Genomic DNA, 18,079 nt, shown 5'->3' with positions numbered 1-18,079 from the left:
AGCCAGGCCTCGTGAATGCCACCTCCCTTCCCAGACACCCAGGTTTAAAAATTTGTAACATTCGTATAAAAGTGATTGTTTTGCAAATTTCAGGAAGGATTGAAAATCACACACACACACACACACACACACACACACAATCATACTTCCACAAGCCCAAGATGATGACTGTAAGAAATTCCCATCATTCTGTGCAATTTCTTGCCTATGAAGATAGAGAGGACACACAGTTTTTAAAAAATAAAATTGCGATCATATCACACAGGTCTCTTTCACTTAATAATTTGGAAAATGTTTGCATGTTATTGACTAGGCTAGGTACATATATATTTTTAAATATATTTTTATTGACTGCAGAGAGAGGAAGGGAGAGGGAGGGAGGGAGATAGAAACATCAATGATGAGAAAGAATCACTGATCGGCTGCCTCCTGCACGCCCCACACCGGGGATGGAGCCCGCAACCCGGGCCTGTGCCCTGACCGGGAATCGAACCCTGACCCAGGGGTTCCTGGGTTGAGGCTCAACCACTGAGCCACGCCGGCCGGGCTAGGCTGTTCCATTTCTGTTGGAGAGAGTAACTGAGTGTGTAAACAAAGCTGAGCTGGGCTGGCTTGTTCGTCTCCAGAAGCCTCATTTCTGACGGGACCAGTTAACCCGCCGCCGCCGGGGCTGGTAAGAGACGCCAGCCAGGGGCACCGCCCGTGCGACTAGATGAGCGAGAAATGGCCGCCATCTTCCCGACGCGTCACAGCCGCGGGCAGGAGACGCTCACCCGCTCGGCGCCGGGGCCCAGCCCTCCTTCGGCTTCGCAACTCGGCCCATGTCTCCTAACAAGAGAAAACACCTTTTTAGTCAAAGAGAAGGAGAGGCCTCAAGAAATTTTTTAAAAAAATTGAATTTTCATGTTTCATAAGCTACAATTTTAAAGACAACTTATGCCAAAAGATTAAAGAATAACTTTATGAAATAGTTGTCAGTGTTAAGTCGTGCCCTCCGTGACTAACCCAAGAATGTATGACAAACAACTAGTTATGAGGTTTTACATTGGTTTAAGAGGGGAATAACTGGCCCCAATTACACTGGCTGAGCTGCGGCTTTTTAGATGACTAAGACGAATTAAACTTTTTAAGCTGAGCATTTAGGTGAGCTGGAAACCCGTCTGGGGTTTCTAGGGCAACTCCCTCCGTCGTACGCTCCCTGGTTTTTAGTCGTTCTATTAAAGATAACTTAAGTGAGATTAAGACCTTATTTGGTTTATTTACCTTTGGCAATGAAGACCGTTTAAGGGCCACACACATCCTTGGCCTTGGCGAGGGCGGCCCCATTTAGTCAATGTCTTTAAAAGCGTGGGCTTTATGGCTTCCGGCACGGGGCGAGGAGCGCATTAAGGCACCAAAATTCTCATAAAAAAATCCAAAGTGGCGCTAGTGAGAAAACGCTCGACAAGATGAGAACGGATCGCATCCTTCCCCCGCAACTCAGGCGTTCGTTTAAAACCAGCGTTTAAGCAAGCTTTGGTCCGGACACCCCCTGGACTCTTAGGCAGCGTTTAGGTCTACGGAGAGTGGCTCTGGGATGGCGCGTTTAGTTTTATGCCGTTTTTAAAGGAAGTCGTACGATGTTTAGCGTGACCCTTTTATGAGGAGCGTCGTTAAGCGAGTGCTCTCCCTGTTTACAGCTATTTAGGAAGGCCTTTTTAAGTCCGAAAAGCATGAAACTGTTCGCTCACACACACAGGAACATTTCTTTCAAAAGTTTATTTAGTATCAAGCAAGAGGAAAGTTTGCTTAACACTACAGAACATTTCAAGACTGGAGTTACAAAAAGAATACCACATTATTTGCACTTGTAATTGGCTTCCCTTTTTACGCGAGGGAAAAAAAAAAACTGGCATATGGCTGAAAGATAAAATAACTAACCTCTATGGAAACCTTTAAAATGAAAGGTGAGGCGTATGTTAAAGGATGGATTAACATGTTTAGTAAACCTATTTTTTGTTTAACACTAGTTAATCAAAGTTGTGTGTGTTTTTTTTCCTTTTGATGACCTATTTTTTTTTTTTTCATATACAGGTTGGAAATAACAAAATGTTACATGTCTTTTTTATTTTTTTTCTCTTTCTTCCCAGGTTGATGTTTCCACAAAGTAGTTTTAAGTTCCATCCATTCAGATTTTTAGGCATTTTGATTTATTTTAAAAAGGGGATTGTTCATAGAAAAAAATTACTTTGAACAGTTTACAGGACGGGTGGAGATGGGCTATTTCACAACATCAGAAAGTCAGTACAATCAGTAGCGGCCGTATGGCTGGTCTCGGTAGACGCCCTTCGCCGTCCGCGCCGAGGGAGCCTTGTGTCTTGAGTTAGTCCACTCCGCTTGCCCTGAAACCAGTATAGACGGATCACAATTAGACCATCGGCCAGGTCCCGCGGGCCTCGTTCTGCAGGGTCTAACTTGGCCCTGAACCTACCGCGATGTCATATTGCAGAGACACAGCCCTGACGCACCCAGAGAAACACCCACGGGAATTCACCGAGAAAACAATGACAAACACAGTGCAAGACAGTCTGCGCGGGAAGAGATGTGATTTTTGTATCTTACGTGGCAACCGACTTCGCAGGACCCTTCCTCTGGGGAAAGGGTGGCTTAGATTTTTTTCTAACAAAGAAAACACAGGAAAAAAATCTGTGAAGTTGGCTCGGCCGGCGCGGCTCAGTGGTTGAGTGTCCGCCTCTGAACCAGGAAGTCACGGTTCGATTCCCAGTCAGGGCACAGGCCCGGGTTGGGGGCTCTGTCCCCAGTAGGGGGTGTGCAGGAGGCAGCCGATCAATGGTTCTCTCTCATCACTGATGCTTCTCTCTCTCTCTTCTTCTCTCTGAAATCAACAAAAACATTTTAAAAAAACAAAAATTAAAAAATAGAAGACATGTGGAGGCAGAAGGAACAACTGGAGGGGAACGTGGAGAGGGCGGACGAGGGTGGAGGAACGCCACACTGCCCTTCGTGGGTCCTCTCAGAGGAGGGCCGAGTGAGCGCGTGCTGGGTGCAAGTCTCACCGAGGTCACACTTCGTGACCGTGAGGGAAGTCAGTGGCATAACGCCACATGTAACGCACATGACACTAATCCATTAGTGACAAGGGCACCCATCGTCTTTCCGCCGCAGGTCCTCCGAGACCTCAGGTCTTAGACAGCAAGCCATGACCCCTGCACCCCAGCAATCCCATGTCCCCTGGCCCCGAGACCAACTTAAAAAGCTGCCAAGGAAAAGGCTTGACACAAACATGCATCAGCGTCACCCCCGCCCGCTAACTTGCATCCACCTAACTGCACGGCGTTCAACAGACCAACGTGCTTCTCTCGAGTGGCTGCTCCGAATCATAAAAATAAAAAAGTGAAAATCCCAGGTGCAGTCATCGCGGCTGGGGGCGGGCGATGGGAGGAAGGCACTTCAACAGGAAACGCCTGGAAACGGCCTTGCAGGGGCGTCCACAGACGTCAGCACATCCACCACCCAGAGCCTGAGGTGCACCCGGGGGCCGGGCACAGCCGTGACTGCAGCCTCGGTCCTCCGAGCCCCGAGCCCTGCCCATCATGACGCAGCCGCCGCCAATTCTTTCGATTAAACCGGTTGTCATTCCGCCTGCGGAGGCTGGGGCCTGGGTTCCCCCGGAGCCGGCGAGAGCGCCCACCTCCGCCCCGGCTCAGGGTCCTGTCACCCCTACAGAGTGGCTCCTCTGTGAGGTGCTCAGAGGCCTGGGGCTTGGGGGTGAATTGAACTATCAGGATGGGTGGGAGGGTCACTCCAGGGCTGTCCCCCCAAATGGTCTCATGTCCCTTTCCTGTCAAGAACAGAGACACTCCTGTAAGCCCATCCGAACAGGGGCCGGGTGGCCAGCTGGGCCATGAGGGAGGAAACCAACCCAGGGCATCACCCAGACAGAACCCCCCCCCCCCCGCCCCCCAGTGCGAATCTGCCTTCCCACCGTCCTCCGCGAGGCTCCCCCCTCGCTGGATTTTACATCTCCCAGGATGTGAACACAGACAGGCAGGGGCTGGCGGCTGCGCACCGTCCTCCTGTCTGAATTCCCCTCAGGCCTCTGTCCACGGTTCCCGTGGCCTCGCACTCACCGTAGGAATCGTACGTCTCGTCGCTGAGCCCGTGGCCGTAGTCGTAGTAATCAGCGCCGCTGCAGGAAGGAGACAGAACAGGGGAGAGGTGAGCTCGGGAGAGTCCCTGTGGGTGGAAATCACCCCCGGGAAGCAGTCCACGCGTAGAGACAGCCTAAAGGACCGGCTGGCCGACAGACAGCCCCTAACACGCAGGCCTCGGGCCTCAGGGTGACCAAGGCCCCCCACCTGAATACAGAACAAATGTGCCGACACCTTCGCCACAGCAGGAAGGCCTCCTGCAGACGGAAGCAAGGACTTCCCTTCCTCCGTGGGCCTCGCCCGCCCGCCAGCAGACTCAGCTGTGTGAGCTCAGGGACGTCCTCTATCCCCCGGCACCACAACTGGCCAGTTCCTCTGAGAAACTCAGCACTTTGCCCGGCCGGCGTGGCTCAGTGGTTGTGTGTCGACCCAGGAACCAAGAGGTCGCTGGTTCGATTCCCGGTCGGGGCTCAAGCCCAGGCCGCAGGCTTGGTCCCCAATGTGGGGCGTGCAGGAGGCAGCCGATGGATGATTCTCTCTCATCACTGACGTTTCTATCCTCTCTCCCTCTCCCTTCCTCTCTAAAAATCAATTTAAAAAAAAACAAACATTAAAAAACAAAGAAACTCAGCACCAAATTAAGAGAACCTGAGCCCTCTTTTCAAAGGCCAGAAGCCACGTCCTGATGGCCCGAGACAGACACAACCCTGGCTTCCTGGGAACTTATCTTCGCTGCACAGATAAGGTGAGAGCAGCCTCTTCATCAATCTCAAAAGGCCACCCTTCCCTGAGACAGGCCGAGCTGCTCGCCTGGGGCTGTGAGCGGCGCTTTCTCAGTCTCCTTCACACAAGGAGCCAGCAGTCAGGGCACCGGCACAGCTCAGCCTACAACAGCGGGTGCGGACTGCTCCCCCGTGAGCGGGAGGGTAGGGGGCGTCACGTGGCCCAGCCGCGGTTTGCTGATAAGACAATCTCCGTCCTGACAAAGGGAAAACTCTAAACTGACGTTTCCATCGTTTCACCCGGCTTCTCATTACTTGCTGCGAGACTGTCATCACGCCACGCGCTGGGAGCAGCTGCGCCCCTCACGCCTGTCAGCCCCTCGGGACGGCTTCCCCAGCTTTCATTCCGGGGACCTCAGGGCCTGGTAACCAAGGACGTGTCCTATTTCCCAAGGGCACGCTGAAGACCGAGCCGTGGCAAAGGGGAAACACCACCATCTCCTCATCCAGGTTCGCAGCTTTTAATACCGACACTGGGCAAGAAAACGCAGCAGGCCGCATGCAGCCCACTCCATCTCGAGGTCGAGGGCGCCCCCCCTCCACAGGTCAAGAGCGGGCTTCTTGCCACGCGAGGCCGAGTCTCCTGCCCTTCTCCGCGTTCCCCCCTCCCGTCCCATGTCCGGGGTCCGGAAGTCTACACGTTCAGCATAATTCCTGGCTCTCCCAGGGGTCCCGGGTCCCCCATCAGAGTCAGGAAATACGCCCAGAACTGGAGGAAACCAGGGCTACGGAGCAGACGGTGACCCCGAGACTGTCCACGCCTCCCTCCCTGGGCCTCCTCCCTCCCTCCACAGGGTTCAAAACCAGGCCAAGGCCCCGCCTGCCCGATCACCAGTCTCTGTGAACGGGGCCAGGAAGGACTCCTGGTTTGTACCCATGCGTCTCCCCGTCCCCCCACAACCTCTTTAAGCTTCTGCAGTTTCTACTTCACAGTCCCTGGCGCTCTCTCCGCAGGCTCCCAAAAGGCTGAGGGTCACACGGGCAAGTGCGGGCCCGAGCCTGTGCCTGACAGCCTGCCCGCCCCACGCCTGCTGCCCCCCCACCCCCCACTCCCCACCCCCGTCCCCTGTAGCCGAGGAGGCTGCAGTGCACCCTCAACCAGCAAGCCCAGTGCCCTTCGCTAACGCGCTGGGCTCCTCCCTGTCCCGATGTGCACGATAACTTGTGTTTTTCTTCCACGTCTCGATTTTTTTGTTCTTTGTAGAGAGTCTCTCTCCTCCCGGTCACTCTCTCTGCTGCCCCAGCTGGGATGCCGTCCGCCTGGGCCTCAGTGTTCCTGCCGCACCCGCGGCTCCGGGCCCATGGAGCCGCCGCCTCCGCCTCACCCGCGGGTGAACTCCCAACCCCTCGCCTGGCTGGCCTCGTGGATGCCGTCTTCTCACCCACCGGGGATGCACCGCCTTGGTCCGTGGCCGCCTCCCCTCCTGGCAGCTCTGTCCTCCCCAGGGGTGGTTCTCCAGTCTGCTCCCAGATTCTTCCGACATTTCGGCCGTGTGCTCATTGTTGCATTTGGGGATGAAAGCCCTGTTTCGAGTCGCTTCTTCTGGGGCCGGGGACAGGGAGAGTGTATACCGGTGGGCGGGTGGGCAAGTAACGTGTCCTGTGTTTGGGCCCCGGGGCCCCCCGCGGGTGAGAATGTGTGAGGTTTGGCTTTGTGCCCTTACCGCTCTAACCTGGGGTCAAACACCGCTGAGCGCGAGTGGGCCCACTGAACGCTAGTGGGTCCGAGGCTGCAGGAAGAGCGGCCCAGCCTCCGCGGGCCCCAGTTCACAGCTGTCGGTTAGGGGCTGTCCTGCCCCCTCTCCTGGACGGTACAGAACCCCTCTCCCCCGCGGGGTTTGCTCCGTTTTGTTTTTTCGTAGATCTGCTTTCATTCGCTTCCTCTTAGGAATCTTTCATAACCTTTTTCTGACACTTCATGGAATTTTTAAAAATATGTTTTTATTGATTTGAGAGAGAGAGAGGAAGGGAGAGGGAGAAAGAGAGAGGAACGGCCATGAGAGAGGAACATCACTGATCGCTGCCTCCTGCACGCCCCACACTGGGGATGGAGCCCGCCACCCGGGCATGTGCCCTGACCGAGAATTGAACTAGCAATCTCTATGGTTCACGGGCCGACGCTCAACCACTGAGCCACCCGGTGGGGCCCGTGGGGGTGGGTGAGGCAGACGTCCCATCCTCTTGACCCATCTCCCTTTCTATGTTAAGTCCTTTTTAGCTCACAATGCGTCACCTCAAGGCCTCATACTGTTTCCTTTTCCAGGGAAGACAAGGAGGTCAGAAGATGGAACCACGTCTACCCAGACCTGCCTATCCAGGGGTCAGTCCGACAGCAGCGTTCGTTCCAAAACAAAGAGGGAAAGGAGAGGCCACTGTGCCCCCAGGGACCGGAAACGCGGCCCGTCTCCACGAAGAGCCTGCGGTCCTCACGCTTCGCTGCGATGCCGGGACAGCTCTTTGGGGCGGGAGGGGCGGTGCGTCCTCCAGAAGTTGAACCAGTCATTTCTGTGCCGGGTGAATTTCTCGTAAAAAGGCTGGCATTTTTCCTGATGATTCTGGCCCATTCCTTCCAGGAAAATCTTATCTGTAATCATTATGATAAAAATGAATATTCGAGCAAACGGTTAATAAATTCTTACTATGTGACAGGAGAAATGGAGGGCCATAACCCAGATAACAGCTCCAGCCCGGCTTTCGACTCGGGGCCTTTAATCCTCATAGGACCGTTAATTTTTATAGATAAAGTGGAGTGAGTGAGAAGGGCCATTTAAAACGCAACTCGGGGCCACTCCCGGGTCCCATTAGCATGGACGGCGGGAGGACGGGGCTCCTGCGGGGGGGCTGGCTGACACTCCCAGCGGTCGTCCACGCGTCTCACTCGCCCGGTGGTTCTTCCGTGACGTGTAGTAACTCTTCCCCAGGCAACACGGAAGAGGACGTTTCCGACTCGGGCGGGTTAGACCCCAGCCCAGTGCTGTGCGGCCCGGGTCCCGCTGCAGCGGGGCTTGTTCCCTCGCCGACCGGGGGCTGCTCCCCCAGCTGAGCTAAGACGTCCGCCTTTTTCCCGGCGCAGACATGGCACCTGCTGTGGGGGGAACTGCTGGGACTTCGGCATGACCACGGCGGTGCTGGCACTGCACCAGCGTAGTGTGTGGCTGCTGGTTTTGTCAGGCAGCTGCAGTGTTCAATGGCCTTGATCGAGTTGTAAAAATGATTCCTGTTACTAAATCTCAGCTCTGGAGCAACACCTTTCAGCTCTCCTGGGCGACCAAGTGCGGAGGCCCGAGGGCCGTTCCAGAGCGGGACCCAGGAGGCCGGGGCGGTGCCCAGCCCTGCGATGCGGACGGGCATCCTTGTTCCAGGAGAGGAGTGGCCACGAACCGTGGCTCTTCAGACTTAGCTCCCGGGCAGGCGGTTTCTCAACAATGAAAGACGTGAGCCCGTCGCTGGGAGGAAAACAACAGACCATGTGTTTCCATCGACAAAACCCACGCTTCCCAGCAGGAACCAGAAACTGCGAGCACCAGCGTTTGACGCAGGAAACTGCGGCGAGTCGACACTGGACGGCCTCTCTGCTGAGCCTGGCGGTGATGATATAAAATCCAACTTTTTCATGTGACATAATGAGACGCATCGCAGCGTGGAAAAGGATGCCCGGCTCGGCGGACCAGTTTTCTCCAAGGACCCGTAGGGATGTGACAGACTCCAGCATGGCGGGGGAGGTAGGCCAAGGTCCCCGAGCTCTCAGAGTCGGGAGAGTCTGCGGACAGGGCTTCCCGCCCACAGCTCACCTTGAGGCACTGCCGCCTCCGCCTTTGGGTGCAGCATCAAAGAACAGCCACCCTCCTGTGGACGGCGAGCGAACACTCTTCCCTTTTCCAACCGCGCACGCATCTGTCATCCAGCTTCTCCCCCCAACACGAGGGAGCCCCCCCGGACGGAGCACAGAAGCTGATGGGAGAACCCAGCTGGCTTCTCTTCAGCCAGACAATAAAGAGATTTGCAAAAATATAAGAGAGATGTATGTAATTTTATTATTCTGTTAGCATGCAATGGGTTGATTATTGTTATATATTTCATGATGAATAAATACCTTTAAACATTCCTGTTTGAAGTCTGAATATGGAACATGGTTAACAGGCAGCAGCCATATCCACGGAAGGACTCTGTGGCCCTCACTAATTCTGGGGGGTAAAAGGGTGACATGTGATCTGGTCACAAAGAGGAAGTAGCCAATCACAAGACAGTGACTTCTCTGCATGGCCAGGATGTCACGGCGGCAGGAGAAAGGCCAGTTGCCCTGACTTCCAAGTGTAGCTTCTCTCCACACCACGGATCCAATTTAACTACCGATCCCGACGTTTTCGGAATAACGGGAAATATGTCTGTGTACTTTTTCAAACACCCAGGTAACTGAGGGAGACCAGACGAGATGGTTGTAAGGGATCCCATCGTCCAAAGACAATGCCCCAGGGCCTGTGGGGTGCGGGGACCGTCCTCTGGTTACCCGGGTGCGCACCCAGGCGAACATCCCCCCAACTACCCTCTTCAGATGGGGGTGAGTGCATGCTCTCTGCTGTGTGTACGGGATAGCTCAGAAAAAGGGGAAACCTAAATGGAAACACGCCCTGACGTTCGCCACCAGGGAAGATGCACTGTCGCTGCATCGGCCGCACTTTCCCCCTTTCTTACCCAGAGGCTCCTGTGCGACCAACCGGGTGCCAGTGACAACGCATCAACCCCAAACGCTCATCGCAGCCACTTCCGCAGGCGAGGCCGCCAGAGAGAGAGAGGCAAACCCAGGGAGTAAGCTTCCAGAAGTTTCCAGGCAGAGGCCGACCACCAGGAGGTAAAGGCTTGCATCTCGGCTCCCTGCTTCCTGCCTGAACCCCAACTTGGCGGCGGGACCTGCAATAGCCAACCCGAGCCTGCGACACAGGAAGGAGGCGCCTGCCCCCCTGCAGCTGCTGACAGCCCTACAGGAGAGGAAGCCAGCCTCCGACGTCTGGATTTATAGTTATTTCAGAGCTCCTCCCGGTCCGGGAAGACAGAGCGCTGCCTTCTGCAATGAGGGGCTGAGTATCTCTCGTTTTCTGATGCAGAAATATCCAACGAGGGCTCCTTACTTTAATGGTTTCTCTGTAGTTCCTTGCTCTCAAAGGCTGCAGATGGGCCCTGGCCAGTATGGCTCGGGTGGTTGGGGCGTCACCCCAGACATCAGAAAGGGGCGGGTTCGATTCCCGGTCAGGGCACACGCCCAGGTGCAGGTCCCATCCCCTGCGGAGGTGCCTGCAGGAAGCAGCTCATCAGTGTTTCTCTCCCTCCCTCCCCCCTCCGCTCTCAAATCAATTTTTAAAAAGGTTGCAGGAGGTTCTATGTAATTTTTAAAAACACTGGATTCTGATGAGATTCTAAGAAAAGGGAAAAGAACAAAGAGCTTTGTTGACAAGAGCCTCCAGGTCGCTCTGTCCCCGTCTCCCCTCACACGCCTGCCTCTCGGGCAGCGCCTCGCGGCCCGGGGGTGTTTCACAGCCGCGCACGAGGCTGAGCTGGGCGTCCCTGCATGTACTTTCCTTACACGGTCGCTGTGTCATTTTTTAAGCAGGTTTCTCATCTTCCTGCGATCAGTGTGGAAGACAGTAGAGAATCCATAGTGAAGGATCGGGCTTTGGAGTCAAACAAACGTATTGTCAGAACCTAGGCTCCCGCACGTAACTGTGTGTAAGCTTAGGCTACGTTAACTCAATTTCCTGTAAAACACTTTTAAAAATAAATCTCGTATACGATTGTTGTGCGATTTAAATAAGATAACGTGCTACATGATTAAGCTCTTATTCAAGGACAGCTGTTATCAATCTTATTAAAGCGAAGTTCCTTCTAAAGAAGCAGCATTTGGCCCAGAATGCTGGCTCGGCTTTAACCTGTTGTGCTCAGAAGAGCGCAGACCGTCCCTTTAGCGAGACACGTCTCACAAAAACACAGGAGCAGTTCCCTTCTGTGCGCCGTGCTCCACTATGTCAGCGTTTTATTTAATTTTCAGGAAGGTAAGTCCTGTTCTGTCCGCTCACCCCTATCAGTTCAACGCGAGGTTCCCTGAGGTGTGCCCTTGGCGTGCTCAAGGTCACACCGCGAGTGGCAGAGCTGGATTCAAAGGCAAAGGGAGACCTGCTTTTCAACTCCAGCTTCGGGATTTCTATGGGGGCTGCTCACTTCAACACCAAATTCATTCCTCAGAAACACCAACATGTAGGGTAAGATCTCCCATGAAGAAGCACAAGGGAACGGATCCATTTTTCTAACTTATTTTCTGGCAAAACATGATTTTTAAAAAGGTACCGCCGTGTGCCCACCACCCAGAGTCAAGTCGCCTTCCGTCACTCGGTCCTGCTGCCCGACGGCCCCCGGAGCCGCTCTGACGGGGCGGGGGCGCCTTCCCATCTTTCCAAACTCACAAGTGCCGCCTCGGAGACGCTCTGCCCCGGGCTCCACGGGCAGGACCACAGCTCGAATGGTGGCTCCTGGCAGCAGGCACCGCGCCAGGAAGCACTGGCCACAGTCCAGACGCTCACGCCCACAGCCTGACCACAGCCTGGGAGATGGCCACCGCACCCACCGCCCCTTTCACCGACGGGACCGAAGTGCAGGTCACAGGACCCGGCGCAGCTGCCTTGCTGGCAAGGGCAGAGCGGGGACCCCTCGGCGCACCCCATCTCGCAGCTGTGTCCACTCGGCCTCCACGGGGCCTGCCTCCTCGGGGTGCTGCCTGGGCCCGCAGCCGTGCGGACGTTTCCCCCCTGCCTCTGCCTTGTCTGCCCCAGGACCTGCCGGAAACCGCCCTTCCCTCTCCGTTCCCCCTGCAGACGCGCTCCGTGCAGTGAGCCGGGCTCTGACCGCACAGACACCGGGTCACGGGCTACGAGCGCGTGCCAGGCCCGCGATGGACGCCGGCCAGTTCCCTTCAGGGTCACCAGCCGGAGGGGAAACGCGGTCTCACCTGACTTACTGCAGCTTCTCGGCTGAGAGGCGGGAATGAGGGCTGACTGGACCCTGGGCATCGCAGTGGGCACGCCGACGTCAGTGTAAACATCGCTCCCCAAACCCACGCTCTCCCGCCCACGCCCCCCGGGTTCCAGGGTCTGCACACCCCCGAGAGACCTTCGGTGACTCCTACCCCACAGACGGGGATCTGAGTGGCACGTGCAATTGTCTTCAGTGCTTCTTGTTTGGATGCCACGCACGAGGGTCTTCCTCAGAGAACAGAAGCGACCCTGGAGGTCATGGTCACCAGTCACACTGAGGGCGATCCCGCCCAGAGCCGGGCGGCCCGCCCCGAGCCGGGTCCACGTGGGGCTGCGGCACTTCCTCCCCACGGGCCTCAGCCTCTGTGCCTCAGTCTCCTCATCTGTGAATCGGGTAGTAATAGTTGCCTGCCTCCCAGGGTTGTGGCACCCAGGACACGAGACCTCACTTACAGGTTTGCTGAACTCCTGCTGCGTAACGGACACCTGCTGCCTCGAAAGTGCCCAATAGGATTTTTATTTTTTCTAAGTTTGCTAACGGAACGAAACGTTTAGAAACGTGTTTCTCCCTTGCTAGCTGGAGTCTGAGGAGTTTCCCGGTGAAGCTGTGAAAGGCCCTGCGTTATTTCCGGTCGAGTGGAGGGCCAGCTTGGGGCGGCGGGGGGGGGGGGGGGGGGGGGCTCTGACACGGAGGGTGGGGCCCAGTCCTGGTTCCCAGTCCCTGGATCAAGCTGGCCCCAGCAGGCGACCCAGGACCGAGGGGAGCGGATGTGAGCCCAGCGCGGCCAGACGTCAGGCTGGGGGACCACCCCCCTCCCCCGCCGCTCACCACCTTCCTGCTGCCGACTCCAGGACTCTCCACGCTGACTGCATTTCCACTTCAATCTGTCGTAACTGAGTTACAGCAACAACAGTCCCAACAACAAGTGCTCCGTGTGCTCATTACACGTTCCCAATCACGTTAACGCCGAATCACCGACACCGCCCAAGCCGGCCTGGCACCACCTGGAACCGCGTCACGGAACACCGCGGCACGCGTGCCCGCTGAAACACGGCGGCGCGAAGTCAACGGAGCCATGGCGGGCAACGCGGGCACCGATCCAGCCTCTCTGTACCTGTCTTCCCGAGAGGAAAACGGGGATGAGATCCCAGCTTGAAGGTTAACGTTTAGACCAGAGGGGATGTGTGCCCTCCGTCCCTGCCTGGCGGGCCGAGGGCTCTGGCCGTGTCTGTCGCGAAAGCCAGTGGCTTCACACTGAGGCCGTCTCCTCCCTGGGGCACGGTGTCTGGGGTCCCACAGAGCCTCGCTCCGGGGCCCTTCGGCTGTGACCCTGGAGACACCGCACCCTCAGCTCCCCCGAGGGGCACCGGCGTGCAGGGCCTCGATGCCAACACGAGATCCTCTACGAGAGGACGCAGGCCGCCGGGGGGGGGGGGGGGGGGGGGGGCTGGACAGGTTCTCCAGAACGGCAGCTCTTACTCCTAATTCCCTTTCTTCAGCCATGTGAAGTGTTTTCATGAAAATCACAGCGATTTTGGAGGACGAAAATGAAGTATGTACTTGAAAGTACGGTCAAACCACACTGTGCGGTGGGTAAATCAGCTTGTCAGCGTGACCCCGTCCAGACACTATGCCCTTGGCACATGCTCATCCCGGGTGTGTGTGGGGGGGGGAGGGCGGGCGGGGTGAGCACGTGTGTGAAACCCTTTTGTTCCACTTTCTTTGTGATCACTAGAGGAATCAAATATCCCCTCGGAGAACTTACACTCTTCAGAAGTCCATAAGTGTAAACAGGATCCGATTTACAGACAGAGTGACGTGGTTGTTGTGTATAAGTGGGAACGTAATGACTCGATATACAGAGAGCCAAGCTCACCGACATGCCTTCGCCCTCCGCTACCTTTTCCGAGTGATGGGCGCCCCTGAACCCCACTCTCTGAGCCCGTTTTCAGCCTTCAGCCCAGCGTTGTAGGAACTGGAGCCGCCACACAGCGAACGGTGATTGTCATCAGGGTTACAAATAAGACAGCAAAGGAAAATTAATTCCACTCGGCTTAGAGTGAAACGAATACCTTTCCAAAGGGCTTTCTGGGGAAGAAAGTATGACTTCTGTGAGGGCTCGGGGCCCGGCGGCGCGGGTCTGTGAGGGCGAAGGTCGCTCCTACCTGCTCGTCCCCACGCAGAGACGACCTCCACCTGCCTGGCAGGGGCTGTGGCCTTGCCTGTCTCATTCAACCTCGAGCACAGAACTAAGTCGCACCGCCCACGAGCTGGGGCTTTCAGAGGCGAAGCCACTGCCCAAGGCCACCCCCGCAGTCAGCGATAAAGCGGGACCAAAGCGCAGGTCTGCAGACTCCCCACCTCTATGGCGCGGGCCCACAGCTTTTTGTGGTACAAGTAAACGTTCATTTGGACACAGAGGTAGGAGAAGTGAGCCGTGGAAAAGTGAGCCAACTGGGCTGCATGGGCACAGGACCCAGGTTACAGCGGCAGAAGAAGGGCCCCGGGAGCTCGGGAGAGAAAGCAAGTCTAGTGTAGGCCTGGGGGAGGGGAGAGGGCAGGAAAGGCACAGGTGTGCTCCAGAGCGAGCCTTGGCCCCACGCGTGTCTGGGCCTCAGACAGAAGGCTGTGGGTGAGCTGGTAACTGTCACTGTGCATGTGTGACATGTGTCCTATAATACTAACCAGTTCTATCTCATACACAGAACAGAACATTTGAAAGGCTGAGTAGGAGTTGACGCTCCCTAATTCTTTCTGCATCTGGTGAGTTGACCTACTGACCTGAGGGCTTATTTATATACCCTGTGTCCCCTTTCTTTGTCGACACAGCCCCACACCCTTCATAAAGCTGCTGGGCCTTCAGTGAGATATCTGTGTAAGCTCTTACCCAGAAGTCACCGGTGCCAGCCAGCACGCAGTGTGCTAACGACCTCAAGGACACAGACACCGTGCACCAGGCTGCCACTAAATGAACCTATTTTTTAAATTAATATATTTCTATTGATTTGAGAGAGGAAGGGAGAGGGAGAGAGAGAGAGAGAGACATCGATGAGAGAGAATCATTGATCGGCTGCCTCCTGCCCACCCCGCACCGGGGATGGAACCCACAACCTGGGCATGTGCCTCGACAGGGAATCGAACTGTGACCTCCTGGTTCATAGGTCGATGCTCAACCACTGAGCCACGCCAGCCGGGTGAGGCTTCCACTAAATAAAAGGACCAGCTGACAAAGTCTAAAGGCTACTTAACTCTTACAAATTATATAAGAAGAAAACTTGGCAAGAGCAAGAAGAAAATACACTTTTAAATCACCGTCAGCCTCGGGATCAGGATGAACAAGTACGACCTTGCCTGGTAACCCATCTGAGCTCAAAAGTGAATTTATGCTCCATCAGAATGACCACGTGGTCCCTAGTGTCAATGCTTCACAGCGCCAATGCTTTCTTCTGTGTTTGTCTGCCTTTATTCTCCACTTAGAATTTCAAATATAAAGCGAGAGGTTTCCTGGCATTTAGGAAAACATTCTGAACAGAATAAACACTGATTTCAAATATCAATGAACAACCAGGTATACCATCAGAAGAGGACATTTGAAAGCTTTTTCTTGCCTTCAATAACATGTATTTCTGAATAAACACTTCTTCAGAAAACGAATGGAAACCCACTCATTATTACCAGGAACCTGAGATGCTTAGAGACCGGAAGGCGTCTGCTGCGAAATGGAAAGGTTCTGTGAATACAAACCAAACCTCGTGCTCCCTCCCCAGGCACGGACAGTGCAGGGTGCTGACATGTTTCTCATGTGATCTGGGGCCTCAGGACTTGAGTAACCAGACTCCACAGACACTGTTCCTCCTCAGAATATGCTAAGCGGTTAAATTCTCAGAGCGAATAAAATTTCAATTTTTATCTCCCACGCCGCATTGCCTTTTTTAAAAGAAATATTTTTTTATTGACTTCAGAGAGGAAGGGAGAGGGAGAGGGAGATAGGAACATCAATGATGAGAGAGAATCAACAATCGGCTGCCTCCTGCATGCCCCATCCTGGGGATGGAGCCCCCAACCCGGACATGTGACCTGACCGGCAATCGAACTGTGACCTCCTGGTTCCTAGGTCAACACCCAACCACTGAGCCACACCAACCGGGCCCAAACCACATTGCTTTAAAGCTACAGTAGGTTGCAGAGGAGGTAGACATGCTGGTTGGTAGACAGACAGTGATGCTGCATTTAAACCAAACACCATGCAGAGCAGCCGAGTCAGACTACCCTCCCGGGACGGCCATCCCCATCCTTCCCCCAGAGCAGACGCGGGGAGGGCAGTGTCGGTGACGGGGTCCCAGAGGCGGCTCTTACCTCTGGGCCGGGGCGCTATAGCTGTTATCGTAGGAATCGTAGTTCTGCTCGTCATACGTGGTGCCATAGCCATCGTCATAGTCCTGAAACAGACGGGAGGAGGACAGAGACGGTCAGAGGGTGTCTGGTTAGAGTGCGGCATTCTGCTTGCAGTGCGTCTTCCTTCATCCGGCCAGCATTGAGCAATCTATCTACTTAGAGTGTAAAGAAAAATGTAACAGGGACATCACTGGAGATGATGTGGTAAAACCTCCAAAAGCGAAAAGCAAAACCAAGAGGAACTGGCAAAAATGGTCAGAATCCACATTTGCACACCTCTGGGAATTAACCAAAGGCCTGCAGAGATCTAGGGAGCATAATATATGTTTTTTAAAAGGCTCCATCTTGGGTATAAACAGTGAGCTTTGTCATATTTTAACTTCTCCTCTCCCCACCCCTCTCTCCCAGCTCTGTGGGGACCTTAACATCCAACAGCCACAATCACTATGGAAACCAGGAGGCTGGAGGCCAATGGAGGGGGCGCGGCAGGGTGGGGCTGTATCAGAGCCCCATTCCCAGAGGGATGCCTTTATGTGACATGACTTGGAGCTCATCCCATGAAAATACCCTTTTCTCCAGGGGCTGTTTGAAGAAAATAATCAAGAGGCCATTATTTAAGGTTTCTGCTGCCTGTGGTGGTGGAGAAAAAACTGGAGCAAACAATAGGCGAACAGGAAACAGTCGGGAACAGGTGTCCACATGGGCTCTGAACTCTGATCTGTTTCTGGGCGTCTAGACGACGATGTGCATGCAGTGACAAGTACATGCCCAGGAGATCTGAGCAGGCCCTGAGCTTTCTCCTTGGGCTGACCGTGAGGTTCAGTACGGGAAGGAAAGGCGGAGCCAAGGCAGAGTCAGTTGGAAGTTGGCTGGGTGGGTGTGGAAGACATGCTCCAACAGGCACCCAGAGGCTCCTGGCAAACACGAGGGACTCAGCTGCCAGGCATTCGGTAAAGTATCTGTCCAGTCATTGGGTGGTCACGAAGGTAATACAGGGGAGACACTTCAGTGGCAACACATGATATATACAGACTTGATAACATTTGGAAAAGTCACTAAACCAAAATAAAAAGAAATTCCGAGGAAGAAGGAGAACTTTATTTCCACAGTTGACACATTACATGTCCAGTTTTAAATTTAAAAAATATGTGATGATGCAAAGGAAATTTAAGTATCATCCATGCACAAGAAAATAAACAAACAATAGCAAGTGTCCTTGAGAAAGTTGACATTGGAATTACTAGGGAAAGACTTTAAATCCGTTATTTGAAATATATTTAAGGAACTAAAGGATAACCTGGGTCTAAAGAGCTAAAGAAATATGAGAACAATGCCTCCCCAAAGAGAAAATATTAATATAAATACAGAAAATAGTTTTTGAAAATCTGAAGAAACTATTGAAATGAAAAGCACAATAACTAACACTAAAATTTCACCAGAGGGGTTCAACAGCAGATGAGACTAGACAGAAGAAAGAATCAGTGAACCTACGGATAGATTAATTGAGACTGTCCAGTCTGAGGAAGAAGGAAAAACAAGGGAATGGAGAACGTAAAGTGTCTCAGAGACCTGTGTAATGAGATACCTAGAAGGTGAGGAGAGGAAAGAGCAGGAAGATTATTTGAAGAAATAATGGCTTAAAATTTCCCAAATTTGATTTTTTTTTAAAAATCTCTAATCTGTACATCCCAGAGTCTCCACAAATTCCAAGTAGGATAAATTCAAAAAGGC

The 18,079-nt window shown here is 54.1% G+C and overlaps 1 protein-coding gene across 5 annotated transcripts in view; it reads right to left on the bottom strand.

The window, feature by feature from the left end:
- Positions 1-327: 327 nt before the first annotated feature.
- Positions 328-18,079, bottom strand: part of KHDRBS3 (KH RNA binding domain containing, signal transduction associated 3) — an 88,474-nt gene continuing 70,722 nt past the window's right edge. For 3 of the 5 annotated variants that reach the window (XM_070392387.1, XM_070392385.1, XM_070392388.1), the window contains 3 exons: positions 16,310-16,392; positions 4,131-4,189; positions 1,740-2,381 (listed from right to left, as the gene is read on the bottom strand). In XM_070392387.1, coding sequence (XP_070248488.1) covers positions 2,290-2,381; positions 4,131-4,189; positions 16,310-16,392 — 234 coding nt within the window. In that variant the 3' untranslated portion in view covers positions 1,740-2,289. Of the gene's footprint in view, positions 829-1,739; positions 2,382-4,130; positions 4,190-16,309; positions 16,393-18,079 lie in introns of those variants that run through there. The other 2 variants (XR_011468254.1, XM_070392389.1) reach the window with 1 other exon arrangement.

The sequence above is a fragment of the Myotis yumanensis genome, unplaced genomic scaffold, assembly GCF_028538775.1.
Source record: "Myotis yumanensis isolate MYYU_CA2020_CCGP unplaced genomic scaffold, mMyoYum1.0.hap1 SCAF_15, whole genome shotgun sequence".
Lineage (NCBI taxonomy): Eukaryota > Metazoa > Chordata > Mammalia > Chiroptera > Vespertilionidae > Myotis > Myotis yumanensis.
The sequence above is the reverse complement of the archived record's forward strand: the minus strand, read 5'-3'. Positions and strand labels throughout refer to the sequence as shown.